The 14106-nt window shown below is 51.5% G+C and overlaps 9 protein-coding genes across 9 annotated transcripts; 7 read left to right on the top strand and 2 right to left on the bottom strand.

The window, feature by feature from the left end:
• Positions 1-313: 313 nt before the first annotated feature.
• pmi1 (mannose-6-phosphate isomerase pmi1) lies at positions 314-1945 on the top strand (the record flags this gene model as incomplete). Its single annotated transcript, XM_056656906.1, has 5 exons — positions 314-344; positions 417-437; positions 491-582; positions 634-871; positions 942-1945. The coding sequence occupies 5 exons, from the start codon at positions 314-316 to the stop codon at positions 1943-1945; spliced, it is 1386 nt and encodes a 461-aa protein (XP_056509706.1).
• Positions 1946-2206: 261 nt separating this feature from the next.
• NUU61_006377 (putative 6-hexanolactone hydrolase) lies at positions 2207-3609 on the top strand (the record flags this gene model as incomplete). The annotated part of the gene is made up of 4 exons (XM_056656905.1): positions 2207-2412; positions 2564-2709; positions 2793-3376; positions 3475-3609. 4 exons carry the CDS (start codon positions 2207-2209, stop codon positions 3607-3609), a joined length of 1071 nt encoding a protein of 356 aa, XP_056509705.1.
• A 648-nt stretch (positions 3610-4257) lies between these two features.
• Positions 4258-5438, bottom strand: NUU61_006376 (putative Coatomer subunit epsilon; the record flags this gene model as incomplete). The annotated part of the gene is made up of 5 exons (XM_056656904.1): positions 4258-4366; positions 4442-4680; positions 4765-4900; positions 4973-5351; positions 5414-5438. 5 exons carry the CDS (start codon positions 5436-5438, stop codon positions 4258-4260), a joined length of 888 nt encoding a protein of 295 aa, XP_056509704.1.
• Positions 5439-5993: 555 nt separating this feature from the next.
• Positions 5994-6494, bottom strand: NUU61_006375 (uncharacterized protein; the record flags this gene model as incomplete). The annotated part of the gene is made up of 1 exon (XM_056656903.1): positions 5994-6494. The coding sequence occupies one exon, from the start codon at positions 6492-6494 to the stop codon at positions 5994-5996; it is 501 nt and encodes a 166-aa protein (XP_056509703.1).
• A 1376-nt stretch (positions 6495-7870) lies between these two features.
• On the top strand, positions 7871-8458 carry NUU61_006374 (SRPBCC domain-containing protein; the record flags this gene model as incomplete). The annotated part of the gene is made up of 3 exons (XM_056656902.1): positions 7871-7930; positions 8002-8151; positions 8222-8458. The coding sequence occupies 3 exons, from the start codon at positions 7871-7873 to the stop codon at positions 8456-8458; spliced, it is 447 nt and encodes a 148-aa protein (XP_056509702.1).
• Positions 8459-8925: 467 nt separating this feature from the next.
• NUU61_006373 (uncharacterized protein) lies at positions 8926-10848 on the top strand (the record flags this gene model as incomplete). The annotated part of the gene is made up of 1 exon (XM_056656901.1): positions 8926-10848. The coding sequence occupies one exon, from the start codon at positions 8926-8928 to the stop codon at positions 10846-10848; it is 1923 nt and encodes a 640-aa protein (XP_056509701.1).
• A 573-nt stretch (positions 10849-11421) lies between these two features.
• On the top strand, positions 11422-12256 carry NUU61_006372 (glycoside hydrolase family 16 protein; the record flags this gene model as incomplete). Its single annotated transcript, XM_056656900.1, has 3 exons — positions 11422-11515; positions 11583-11863; positions 11960-12256. 3 exons carry the CDS (start codon positions 11422-11424, stop codon positions 12254-12256), a joined length of 672 nt encoding a protein of 223 aa, XP_056509700.1.
• A 39-nt stretch (positions 12257-12295) lies between these two features.
• Positions 12296-12811, top strand: NUU61_006371 (concanavalin A-like lectin/glucanase; the record flags this gene model as incomplete). Its single annotated transcript, XM_056656899.1, has 1 exon — positions 12296-12811. One exon carries the CDS (start codon positions 12296-12298, stop codon positions 12809-12811), a length of 516 nt encoding a protein of 171 aa, XP_056509699.1.
• A 662-nt stretch (positions 12812-13473) lies between these two features.
• On the top strand, positions 13474-14043 carry NUU61_006370 (P-loop nucleotide/nucleoside kinase family protein; the record flags this gene model as incomplete). The annotated part of the gene is made up of 1 exon (XM_056656898.1): positions 13474-14043. The coding sequence occupies one exon, from the start codon at positions 13474-13476 to the stop codon at positions 14041-14043; it is 570 nt and encodes a 189-aa protein (XP_056509698.1).
• Positions 14044-14106: the final 63 nt, after the last annotated feature.

Here is a 14106-nt window from a genome sequence, read left to right as displayed (position 1 = left end):
GGACGAGAATATCATGTGACCATAGGCGAAAACTGTTTATATAACCATTATATTACATAAGAGTGCCAAGAGCCTAAACTGGAAGGTGACCCGATCAATGCCCTTTGCGGCATGTCCCTTTTGGGATTGACAGACTGGGGTAGAGGCGACAAAAACCACAGAACCATTTTCTGCTCTGAACATCTCCTGAGTGTCGAGTGTCTACTATCCACTGAGGGAATTCTTTTGTTCCTTTGTGGAATCACTTTGGGTCCACTTCTCTGCAGAGCCCAATTCTATTGTATCTGCCCCTCTATCCGCAAGCTCCGTCAACATGCAGGTTCCATTGCTTCGCCTCCAATGTGGTAAGTTCGGGATCAAAGCAAAAGCTATGGAATTGATCGCATCATAATAACCTTCCCTCTTCTGGTCTGCAGGAGTCAACAGCTACGACTGGGGTAAGCTATCGCCATCGACGTCGCCCCGTGCCCCGCACTGAATCTCGTCATAGGCAAGGTCGGCCACGAGTCAGCGGCCGCAAGATACGCGGCCACCACAGCAGCCCCGGATTTTGCCATCGAGACCGAAAGGCCATATGCTGAAGTGAGGAAGCTTTGTAATCCTGCGAAGGCAACTGGGCTAACTAATCTCTAGCTCTGGATGGGCACGCATCCGTCCCTCCCGTCGAAAGATGTCGAAACCCAACGCACCCTCCTCGATCTCGTGCAAGATAACCAGGCGCTGCTGTCGCCGGAAATTAGCGAGCGATATGGCGGCAAGCTCCCGTTCCTCTTCAAAGTGCTCTCCATCCGCAAAGCACTGAGCATCCAGGCACACCCCAACAAGAAGCTGGCGGAAAAGCTTCATGCGAAGGACCCTCAAAACTACCCTGGTAAGTCTCGGGATATGTGATATTCATTTATGATAACTCAGACTGCCACTCACAATTCCCCGACTTGTAGATGACAACCACAAGCCCGAAATGACCCTCGCCATTACGCCCTTTGAAGGACTGTGCGGTTTCCGTCCGTTGGCAGAGCTCACACACTTCCTCCAGGCCGTGGAGCCTCTTCGCAAACTGGTTGGAATTCAAACGGCGAATGAATTTGAACAAATCGTCAAGGGAAGCGAGGATTCGGAGGATCCAGAGGTTCTGCAGAGGAACAAAGATGCGCTGCGGTCGATTTTCACATCGCTCATGGAATCTTCCGCGGAGGATATCGAGGCGGCTGCCAATGACCTGATTGCTGCGGCAGAGAATACCCCGGCAAGCTTTGCCACTTTGCCCGGAGAAGTGGACACAAATCCCAGCAACCCGGCCGAGCTGGCTGCGATTGTGAGACGATTGAACGGGGAATTCCCGCGCGACATTGGACTGTTCGTCTTCTTCTTCCTCAACTTCGTCACGCTCGAGCCGGGTGAGGCGATGTTCCTGAAGGCCGACGATATTCATGCATATATCTCTGGCGACATTATCGAGTGCATGGCGTCATCCGACAACGTTGTGCGCGCGGGCTTCACGCCCAAGTTCAAGGACGTGGACACACTGACGCATATGCTGACTTACTCGTATGCGCCTATTGAGGAGCAGAAGCTCGAGCCTACGGACTATCCCTATGTTATTTTGAATGCGACCGCTTACTCCAGCGCCTCGTCGTCGGTGCTGTATGATCCCCCGATCGAGGAGTTCAGCGTGGTCAAAACAGACCTCAACCGGACGAGAGCCAAGGCGACCTTTGATCCGCTCGCGGGCCCCAGCATTCTGATCTGTACCCGCGGCCAGGGCAAAATCACCGTCGGCCATAAGACGGAGGAAGTCCGTGAAGGTTATGTCTTCTTCGTGGGGGCAACTGCGGAGTGTGTGATTGAAAACACGGGCAGTGGGGACGGCGAGGAGAATATTTTCACGACATTCAAGGCTTCCTGTGAGCTGACCGGTAAGGAGGATATGGTCAATGGGCATTAGATTCCAATTCTAAAGTTGCCACAGCTCGTTCTCGCCTGTAATCCATAGACTTCAGCGGTACATATACCCAAAATGGCATCGAATTGCTTACTGTCGTCACGCCCTCACTAAGCCGCCGAGGGTAAGCTGCCGGTGATCAACAGCCCTAGGGAATGCTGAAAGCGGGGATTGCTCGACCCCCAAGAGCTGCACTCCTGAGCTTCCAACTTTCCTTCTTCTCTCTGCGCTGAACTGTCCTCGATATTCCCCCAACTTACCACCATGTCTCCATCCAAAGATATTCCCCAGCTGGGCTTCTGGGAGTGGGCCGATCTCCCGTTCGTGAAGCTCTCGATCTACGGTAGCATGCTGTACGCTGCTATCACGGGCGCATTCCGTGGCAAAGCCAGCCCGAAGAAATTCAGTCACCACCTCATTACTGCCGCAGTGAGGAAATATACCGACCGCACCACGCTGCGACAGAAACAGTGCGTTTCATGTTTCCTGTTTTAGCATGTCGCAAGAGACACTCGAGCAGATAGAGAGAGGGAGAAAGAGAGAGAGAGAGAGAGAGGAGGATTGAGTGTTAATATCGGCATTGGAGAGAGAATAACACTGACGCTGTTTCGTTCTGATCAGGTACATTCAACCTCCGACCGACGACGTCTATGCCTCGGTCATGCGCCAGAGAGGCCTGCAGCCCGAGACCGTTGAGCTGCCTCACAACGCCGCGGGCCACTGGATCGGAAACAAAAACGCGAAGAATGTGCTGGTGTACTATCACGGTTTGCACTTTTCTTCTCTTTCCCCCCTGCCATTCTACAACTCCCCCTTTCTATATTTTCCGGCGAAGCTAATCTCATCTTAGGCGGCGGTTTCGTCATGCCGGCGCTCCCTTCTCAAGTCGGGTTCTGGGTCGATATGATCAAAGCGCTTAACGAGAACGGCCACGACATTGCCGTGCTCTTCCCTCGTTACTCGCTTGCTCCGTTCGGTTCGTACCCGACCCAGCTGCGCCAGTCCGTCGGGGCCCTGCGATACATCCTGACAGAGACGGGCCGCTCGCCCTCCGACGTGATGATCGGCGGTGACTCGGCCGGTGGGAACCTGGCCCTGGCTGTACTCTTGCATCTCTCGCACCCGCATCCGGACATTGACCCACTGGAACTGTCCGCTCCGCTGGCCGGCGCCTTTGGGTACGCGCCCTGGATTAACTTCAGTGTCGACTGGCCGTCAATGACGGAGAATGCGTACAAAGATGTCCTGACGACCACCGCCCTGAACATTTGGTCGAAAGCGTACATGGATGGCAAGACCGGGGACAGCTGGAGTGAGCCGGACCGGGCGCCTGTCGATTGGTGGAAGGATGTCAAGACGGAGCATGTCATGATTCTGGTTGGCGGCGATGAGCTCTTTCTCTCGCCGATCGAGGCTTTTGCCAAGAAGGTGAAGGTGAGATATTCATTACCCTTGCTTTTTTTTTTTACGTTTCTACCCTTCTTCCTGTTCTTCATTCCTCTCCTGGTGTATCCCCTACTAACCCATACCAGACTGCCTTCCCCAACACCACCTACGTGGTCGGCGACGACGAGTCCCACGATGCACCATTCTTTGTTGCAGCGCAGGAAAAAGAGGAAACGCAAACGGGTGCGGAGCTGCGAAAATGGATCGCATCTCGGCTATAATGTGTGCTGGGAGGGGTGTCAACCTTTCTTGCGTACTTGGCTGTGAAGTAGTATACACAAACTACTGGTAAACAAGTAGCATAGTATATACTTGTTCAAAGCCTTGAACAGAAGGCTATGAACTTTTGGTGCTGTGTATCTTAACATTAAGTGGACAGGATTGCATAGAGAAATAACAGTCTCATAAATGAGCAACAAACTATTTGGCCGTTGGGGCTATGATTACTGGATGGGGGAGGGTTAAGGAATAGAGTTAAATAGACCTAGAAAATAGACCATCAGTTCAAGCTTGGGCAATGGGTGTCAAGTGGAAGTATAACGGATCAACCCAAATTCTTCATTAGAAATGAAGCCCTACGGAAAAGGTGGCCAATACCATGGTCATTTGATGACAATATGCTTGCAGATTCCATGATCATCAAAAGATATTGATTCTATATGATCTTGAGATGAAGGTGCACTCGATGTTCTCAATTGCACATAATATAAGATCCAATTGTGAATTTTCTAACACTAGCAGAATTGGAAAAAGGTCGTGTCAACTCATAAGCAGGAATAAAACACCTTGGCTTGGATTTTAACAGAAAACAAGAAAAGGACGGCCATCTCGAATAGTAAAGAAACAAGAATTTCCAGGGTTCAAATTCGCTACGACGACACTCGGGGCGAGTACTTGGCAGCTGCGCCATCGAAGAACTTGCTCTTTTCTTGGATGTCGACAAGGAGAGCGTGCGAGGGCTGGGCTTGCTGTAGCCGGCTGTTGTTGTATGTGTTAGAACTCATTTTTCTCCCACAACATCATGTGAGGGGATTAGGGAATTGAGTGACATACGACTCCAGGTCCGAGGTCTGCTTGCCCGCAAGCACATTCAGCACAATTGTGTTGGCAATCAACTCCACGTCAGCCGGGTACTTCTCCAGAGCGGCGGTCAGGGCGGCTTCAGCCTCGGGCAGGCGGCCGAGGTGCAGTTCGGCGACGGCCTGGCCGACAATGGACAACGGTGCGGAGGTGCTGGGAGCGGAGGCGAGTTCCTCGAAGACGTAGAAGGCAGACTGATACTTCTCGCCGCCCTGTGCAAGGAAAAAAAAAGTATGGGGTCAGTATTCAATTCCGAGATCATGTTAGGTAGCTGCAGGTATTGTCAAGAAACATACAACTCTCATGCCAACCCACGACTCAGCCAGGTTGACCAGCAGCGAGTCCTGGGCCCAGCGCTTGGCGGCCTGGACTTCCTTGAGCGCGAGATCGGAGCGGTTTTGCTGCAGATGAATCTGGACAATCAGGGCGACACTGTGTACATCGAAAACTCGAGATCAGCATGATCCGACCGGGGCGACCGCAATGATACAACAATCTACTCACGCCTCGAGGTTGCCCTGGTGCTTGGACAGCAGCGCGATCGCCTCCTCGCTGCGGCCCTGGGCCTGCAGCACCGTCCCGGCGAGGACCTCGACGGTGCCGTTATCCGGGTAGTTCTCGGCGAGATCCTGAGCCAACTGCAGGGCGGCTTCGGCATCGCCGGTGGTCTGCTGGGCCAGCGCCTTCACGGCAGCCAGGTCGGGGCTGGCCTCTTCGCCGGAGACGTCAGCCAGGACTTCGCTGGCCTGGCCGAGGGCAATTTGGGCGCGCAGCTTGAGCACACGAGCGGTCAGTTGGTTGTCGGAGGAGAGAGCGGCGGCATCGAAGTCGATCACGTTCTGGTACTGGCCCGAGTGGAAGGCATTGTGGATGTTGAGGAGCTCTGGAGGGGGAGTTGGATGAGCGCATTGATCGGGTAATTCAGGGGGATACAAACACACGTACCGCCTTCTGCAGAGAAAGGATCCATTGCGGGGAGAATAAAACTAGAAGCGGAGAGGAAGCGTGGAGGGATTGGTGGTTGTTGACGCTGTCCTGGCGTGGCCGCAATTGTTCATGTTGGCTTTATGGCGGTGGGGCAACTCTGCCGAGATAAGCGGCCACGGCAGGTGGGCCGACCGCCCGAGTTATACTTCGTCGTTCTACGTCTACCTCGATGTCTACATTGGGCTTGAATGGTATTAAACTCAATCATTGATTATCCGATAACCATGTGCAAATATAAAATTAACAAAAAACAAGAATGAAAATTATACCCATCCGGACACCGTCGTTTTGAGACATCCACCCTATTTACCAAAGACGTGATGAACATAGAGAACCCAGAGAAGAAGAAACAAAGAAAGGCAATATATAAACCCTCCTCACTGGCTGAGCTTCTTCCGCAAAAGTTGACACTCCGATGTGCAACTTTTCGGATCTTGTTGGAAATCAGTCTCCCAGCAAGGACAGGCCACTCATCCTTTGAAGGGGCAAATAAATAAGAAGAAACATATGGGCAGGTGAGGGCCAAATTATTCACCTGCTAGTCCTCGTGGAAAGACGGACCCAAGTTTGGATCCAGCTCTGCGAAGACACGCTTCCGGTGTCTTCCGAAGAGCGAGTCTACAGCGTTCTTTTTGGGGAAGGGAGGAATGGAGTACTGTTGAATGGGCCCCAGTGGCTCGTTGCCGAAGTCGTCATTGTCGATGTCGTCAATGTCATCGACAAGGACGGGGTCAAAACCTCTGGTTTCCCATATGAGGATGTTGGCCTGGACCCAGTTGGCCCAAAAGCTCTTTGAGGTCTGGGGGAGGCAATTTCGGGAGAGGCGAGGCGAGGACCCAGGCGCTGGTGAGGTGGTGGTGCCGCCTCGGTGATGGTGATCCGATGAACGGCGAATGTCCTGCTGGAGGCATGAGTATAGGCCATCAAAGATGCAAGAAGGCAAGGACAAAATGAACAGAAAGACAAGAGGGTAGGGGGCCAGAGGAGCGATATTTATCTTACCTCGGATTAATGAGGGATTTGTCCCCGGACATGGCATCAGGCCAGGTGGTGTCTGAGGCTTGGTAGAAGGAAGAGCACACAGTCATAGATGCTCTTTGAATGCATATATCTTGGTTGTTTGAAGAAAGGGAAGAAGGATGAGCATGAAAACCTTTGACCAAAGATGAATCCATTATTTAAAAAAGAGGACGGGAAAACGGTGTGGAAAGAAGGTTAGAAAAGTAGTGTTGTGACGATGATTTGGATGGAAGGTAGAAGGGAGATAAATGGATGAGGAAGAAGGAACCCGTACTTGGGAGCTGTTTTCATAAAGAGGATTGACGACAGCAAATATACTACCTTTATAGGAAACTACGGTTCCTACAGGCCAAAACATGATTTCCCTTAATAGCTCGATAGTGATGTTTGGTGGGTATAGTTGGGTCGTCACCGCCGAAGCCAAATGCGACGCCGTGTTGACTAATTAGGACAAGCTCACTCCACCTACCGGCGATCCGGCTGATCAGTATAGTCTAGTTGACTTGGTAGGACCATGGCCAGTGTGTATTAAATATCGAGTGTTGAAGATGTGTTGGGTATTAATGGGAGGAGTCTCACCCCGAGAAGGATATGCAAAGCCAACTAGAGCTCTCGAGGAGTAGTAGTCAAAGCTGTATAATTCAAGACATGCTGTGCATGTATTAGGCTAGCTGGGCATAAAATGACACGAGAGTTGACTGTTCAACCTAATTACTGAGGGAGCGCTGCCAGCTCAAGACTGGTGAACTATGAGAGGATGAAGGCCCCCCAACACTGCTTAATGATCAACCACTTGTAAGGTTTGAATTTTGCACATTGATTGAAAGAGGAGGGCTCGTAGGAATGCATATGGCATTGTTTGCACAATTATATTTGAAAGGTCTAGGGCTGAATGCGTAGATCTTGCCAAGGACTAAGTAAACATCGCTAGGGCTCAACATTACCAAAAGAGTGAGCAGACTAAAATCCCCAGAATATACTTATATAAGTAACTGCTCCCGAATCAGTATAGTTAAAATACTTGAAGACTTGAAATCAGCCGCAAAGATAGCATCAAATGAGTCGATAATTGATGCCTTGGAAATAAGGCAGACATTTTTTCATTTCCCGGCTCTTCGTAGCCAGTGCCAATTCTCGGCATCCAAGATGAGATCTGACATGAATGAAAGTGCCTCATGATACAACCATCTGTTAATCAACCATCAACAGCAAAGTAAAAAGACACGGAAATCTCACGTCGATGGACGTCGGACTAACGATTCCACCGAGGCCCAACCTTATTAATACCCTCGACGCAGGTCCAGGGGTTGCCATAGTAGCACATCTTCTCTCTGTCAAACAATCAACCATTGCTTTATTTTTTTGTGTGACTTATACCCACTGGGATATCACTCGATGCCTGTGGTCGAGAGCAGCATTGAAATCGCCGCCCCACCGGCCAAGGTGCGGGAAATCGTACGTCCCGAACATGGTGGCCGTCCTCCCAAGAACGCAGCGCACTCATGTTGAACTCTGCGTTATTATAGTTCCTCGATTTCGCCAAATATTCGGAATGGCACACTGCTTGGATCAAGAAACTCGAGTGTGAAGACAGCTCCAAGTCTCCGCTGTCTCTTCAGCCCGGAGACAAGGTGAAATGTAACATCGAGAACTTCGACTTTGTGGCCGAGATCATGGTGTGTATTTTCAAAATATTGATACATATCACCGAGAAGAATAATATTTCCAACTCATGGTCTAATCTAGGAGAATACTGAGGGTTTGCTCCTGTGGCAGGGTCCCCCTGTCTTTACTGTGTCTGGTCGGCATAGCTTTCGCATGGAACCCGTCAATGATGGGGCCTCTACCCTCTTCACACAGGCGGAGGACCTTTCGGGACTTTTGTCATTCCTTGCCAGCCCGTATCTGCTTGGGAGGATGATGAAGTCTGACTTTGACGGGTTTCTGAAAGACCTCAAGGTACGAGCAGAAGCCTCAACCTGAGGGTCAGCGTGGGCCATATGAACTATGACATTTTGCTGGAGATGTATCAGACGAGATTCATTTAGAGAATACCCTTTGCCTACGAACTATCCTTTTTATCACTGTGCTAGTAGATCTAATAGGATCTGGTGGTTGGTGGTAGAGCCCTGCAAAAGTGCCATGGATTGCGGCGCTTCAACCAAGGTCGATAGATATGGACCTTTCGAAACCCTCAGATCCACACACCAGATCCACATGGATGCTGCGTCCCTCAGAGACACGCAATACACAATGAAAAAGAATCATCCGAGAAGTCTTCAGCCAAACCTGTGAAACACAACCCCACGTCGGATGACGTCAACACTGGGAAGGGGCCCTATCCGGTTTGCTATAGATTTTATTTAAGAGAATTCTCTGATTCTTCTCTTCGAATTATTTGATCTGTGTATCATCGACCCTTTTACGAGATTCAGAAGACCACGACCAATATGCCGAGCTATAAATTCCCAGTCGATCTCTCACAGTTCAAGCAGCTGAAGCTGGACTCCAAGAACCCGAAGTTGTCGGCTGAGCAGAAGAGCGATCTCCTGAACAACATCAATGTCTTCAGAGATGCTATCATTGCGTTCACGGCAACGGGCGCCGCTCGCGGTGTCTCAGGCCACACGGGTGGTCCCTTCGACACGGCACCAGAAGTGTGCATTCTGCTGGCACTGATTAATGCGAATCCGAATGACTTCGTCGACGCCATGTTCGACGAGGCCGGCCACCGAGTCGCCACCCAATACCTTTTGGCAGCCATGGACGGCAAGCTGAGCCCCGACCATCTGCTGAACTACCGTGACGCCAACTCGAAACTCCCCGGCCACCCGGAGCTGGGCCTGACGCCTGGCGTCAAGTTCAGCTCGGGCCGTCTGGGTCACATGTGGGGGATGGTCAATGGAATCTCCATGGCCAATAAGGACAAGAATGTTTTGCTGCTGGGCTCGGATGGATCCCAGCAGGAAGGAAACGATGCCGAGGCGGCGCGCATTGCCGTGGCCAACAACCTCCGAGTTAAATTGTTTATTGACAACAACGATGTCACAATCGCTGGTCACCCGTCCCAGTACCTGAAGGGCTACGACATTGGCCAGACGCTCCAGGGCCACGGCCTGAAGGTGATCCGCGCCGAGGGAGAGAATGTGGATTCGCTGTACGGCGCCGTGTGCGAAGTCATTAACTATAACGGCCCAGCGGCTGTTGTCGTGGACCGGAAGATGGCCGCCGGCATTGAAGGAATCGAGGGCGAGACGCACGCCCATGATGTTATCAGTGTCGAGGTTGCGCGCAAATACCTCACCAGGCGCGGATACAGCAAGGAGCAGCTTGCGTTCTACGACGAGATCAAACCCAGATCCAACCCGCACCAGTACCAGGGCTCGTCCAAGGACAAGGGCGCGAATCGGTCCATCTTCGGTGAGGCCGTCAACGCGGTGCTCGATGGTCTGAGCAAGGAAGAGGCCACCCGCCGGGTCATGGTCATCGACTCGGACCTGGCGGGATCGACCGGCCTCAAGGCCATTCAGTCCAAGCACCCCGAGGTCTTCGTTCCGTCTGGTGTGATGGAGCGTGGCAACTTCTCTGCAGCAGCGGGTTTCGGGTTCGGCAGCAACGGCGAGCGCCAGGGTGTGTTCTCGACGTTCTCGGCCTTCCTGGAGATGTGTATCTCCGAGATCACGATGGCGCGACTGAACAACTGCACGGTGCTTTCGCATTTCTCGCATAGTGGCGTCGACGAGATGGCTGACAACACCTGCCACTTCGGGCTCAATCACTTCTTCGCCGACAATGGGCTCCTGGATGCCGAGAGCACGTCCCTGTACTTCCCTGCGGACGGCGAGCAGATGAAGGCCGTGGTGAACAAGGTCTTCTGGGACAGCGGCATACGGTTCATCTTCTCGACTCGTGCCAAGGTCCCGTACATCCTCAAGGAGGGCACCGACCAAAAACTGTATGGTGACGGTTACAAGTTCGTGCCCGGCAAGGAGGAGATTGTCCGCAAGGGATCAGCTGGGTACATCGTCTCGTACGGCGATATGCTCTACCGTTCCCTGGATGCTGTGGAGCAATTGCGCCAGTCAGGTCTGGATGTGGGATTGATCAACAAGCCGACGCTGAATGTGGTTGATGAGGACGCCATCAAGCTGTACGGCTCGACCCCATTCGTGCTGACGGTCGAGTCCATTGCACAGAAGACGGGTCTTGGGTCTCGCCTCGGAACTCACCTGCTGGAGCGCAAGCTCACTCCCAAGTTCAAGTCGATTGGCGCCATTAAAGAGGGCTGTGGTGGTCTGTACGAGCAGATCAATGCCCAAGGCCTCGGACCGGATGACATTGTTGCGGCTGTCCAGGAGGTTGCTAGGAAATAAATGGGGTGATTGGGCTGTCCATGACTGTTCGAAGGTTAGCGATACAAAATGACGTGTTGTGTATACCATGGGGGAAATATCTGCCATTCCACGATGCATCCATTATCTAAGAAATGTTCTCAAATCTTTTACAACCACCACATCTATGCCATTTACAATGCTCAAATTGAGAGGAAAAAGATTCAGGCGGGGCATACGTAGGCTGCCATGTAAATGGGGCCAACCACGCAAGTGCCCCCGTCATCGTCCAAGCTTTTCAAGTGGAGCCCGCCATACTTCGCATTGCGACTATGAGAAACTAGACTCGACGAAGACATGGTTGATATTACAGTGTCCAATGGACACCGTAGAATGCTCAAGCCATAGTACCTTTTTTTTTTTATAGTGGGGCCCAGTGTAAAGTGAGGCCCAAGGAAAGTGGGTTACTTTCATCTGCTTCTCGTAGACAGGCGCCGTTTGTCTCTTAAACACTGGTGGATTTCTTGCGATGCAGCCTTTAATCTCTTCTTTTCCTTTCATCTCTTTCCCTCTACCAACTTCTTTCTTTATTCTTACTGTGCCTATTCTATTACTATGGCTTTCAAATATTTTCAGTGGGCTATTGCCCTTCCCTTTCTCCTCCAGCTCTGTGCAGCTCAGACGTATAGCAGCTGCAATCCTACAAAGAGTACGTCCCATCGCATCGCCCCGCGAAATACTGTTATCTAAGGAGAATATACCTAACAAGACCACAGAGACTTGCTCGGCTGATACGGGTCTGGATAAGTACCGATCCAGTAGTGACTTCACCTCTGGTGATTCCGCGTTCAATGACTGGAATACCAGTGCTGGCACCGTGAGCAGCACCTCCCTCGGGGCCAAGTTCAGCATTGCCAAGCAGGGTGATGCTCCCACTATCGAAAGCAACTTCTACATCTTTTTCGGATATGTGGAAGTCAAGCTGCGCGCTGCCAACGGCACTGGTATTGTCAGCACTGTAGTGCTTGAGTCGGATGATCTGGACGAGATTGACTGGGTAAGTTCACATTGTGTGTGTGTGTGTGTGTGTGTTTCTTTTTGAGAAACAAAGAAGTAGACAAAGATATATGAATGGCTCACCCCACATATTTAGGAGCAACTTGGTGCATACGACAACCAAATCCAAACCGACTACTTCGGCAAAGGCAACACTACCTCCTACGACCGTGCAACCACCGTCAGTGTTTCCTCCCCTGAAGAGACCTTCCACACCTACGCCGTCGACTGGACGTCCAGCAAAATCGACTGGCTCCTGGATGGCAATGTAGTGCGCACGCTCAACTACGCCGATGCCGTCGGTGGCTCCAACTTTCCTCAGACTCCCATGCGTATTCGCATCGGCATTTGGGCGGGTGGCGACCCGGATAATGCGGAGGGAACGATCGAGTGAGCTGGTGGGGAGACAGACTACAGCGGCGCCCCGTTCACCATGTACGTCGACTCGGTCAAGGTCATCAACTACAACCCGGCCGAGTCGTACAGCTACACCGACCAGACGGGAGATTATTCTAGTATCAAGGCGTCCAACTCGACTTCGTCGTCGAACTTGGCTTCGACGTCGAGCTCTGCTGAGTCGTCGAGTTCGTCGTCGACGGAGTCGTCTACTGCCTCATCCTCTCAATCGTCCACTGGCTCGGCGACTAACTCCACGACTAACTCGTCGACTGGCTCATCCGCTGGCTCATCTACTGACTCGTCCACCCATTCATCCACTCAATCATCTTCTCACTCATCCTCTCATTCGTCGACTAAATCGTCGACCCAATCATCAACCAAGTCGTCCAGCTCTGGTCGGGCGAGTGGCTCAACCTCTACCTCTCCCACCACTTCCACCCAGTCTACTGCCGAGTCCACTGCTCCCACCTCGGGAGCATCAACCTCTTACTTTTTCTCATTGTGTACTCTTGTCTTGGCGGCTCTGGTTGTTGGAACCGTTCAAGCTTAAATGGGACCAAGGTTGAAAGCATGTTTAGGGCTGCCGGCCTTATACCGATCGCTCTCGGCTGGACCAATAAAGCAGGCGTGTGCATATCTCGTGGGGTATCTTTTTGCAGGAAATGGGTCTGCTGAGGCGAGCAGATATCACTGACTCTATGGTTAGAATTGGCGTTCTTCTCTACGGGTCATACCCATGGGCGGCAAGCATTTGTTCTTTATGGGTTGTATTTTAAACAATATGAACCATTTAGGGCGTCCACAAAGTGACTGTAGTTTAGATCTTACATTCTGCCATAATTACTCACATATTGCCAGGGTGCTTGTATCTACCGAATTCCTGGAAAGTGGCGTGGAATAATTCCAGAAACCGAGCTCCAGAATACGGTCAGCGTTATAGTGCAATTTTATCTTATTTTGCTTTGTTTTTTCTCTCCAAATATTCGGAAATAAAATGCTTCGACCACGAGATTTAGTAGGTGCAGCTAGCTTTGCCTGGTATCTGAGGCACGAAGATGCTCCATTCCTGGGGCTTTTTACTCCGCCCCTGGCAAGTTCACTTCTTCAACCTGCTCTTCCCTCGGTCACATCATAGTACAACACCTGGAAACTCAACATCTTCCATCAACACTTGAGCAGTCTTCGACTAGGTCAGCTTGGCTCACGATCAAAATGGGAGATGCTCCGCCTCGCCAGTTTCTCATCCAGATGTCTGGATACCCTGGCGCAGGGAAATCAACAACCGCAGCAAATTTATCTCACAGAATGCCTGCGCTGGTCGTCGACCACGATGTCATCAAGTCTGGCATTCTCGAAAGCGGATGCGACTGGGGGCTGGCGTCGAAACTCACCTACGGCGTCGGCAAGGCAATGGCCGAGTACTACCTCCAAAATGGCCACAGCGTCCTCCTCGACAGTGCCTGTTTCTATCCGGAGATTATCATCTCTGGAAAGGCTCTTGCTGAAAAGTACAATGCTGAATATTGGTACGTCGAGTGCAAAGTGAACGACAATGGCGCCCTTGAAAACAGGCTACAAATACGAGTGTCGCATAGAAGTCAGCGAACGAGTATGAATCAACTTCCGTCCGATGCCGGTGACAATGTTGTCAAAGGAGATGCTCGCGCGCTTTTCAGTAAAGAGCCCGCTCGCCCAGATCAAAATTGCATCGTTGTGGATTCCTCGAGCACGGAAGAGACGGTGCAACACGAAGTCATGAAGCGGATTGGCCTTGAGGCTTGATTTTCATGGAATGGTCTGGCTTCACAATCGGATGATTGTTCGTTCTGCTTGGTTTTGAGCTCG

Source organism: Penicillium alfredii (genome assembly GCF_028826965.1).
Source record: "Penicillium alfredii strain IBT 34128 chromosome Unknown utg000009l_segment0_segment0, whole genome shotgun sequence".
Classification (NCBI taxonomy): Eukaryota; Fungi; Ascomycota; class Eurotiomycetes; order Eurotiales; family Aspergillaceae; genus Penicillium; species Penicillium alfredii.
The sequence above is the reverse complement of the archived record's forward strand: the minus strand, read 5'-3'. Positions and strand labels throughout refer to the sequence as shown.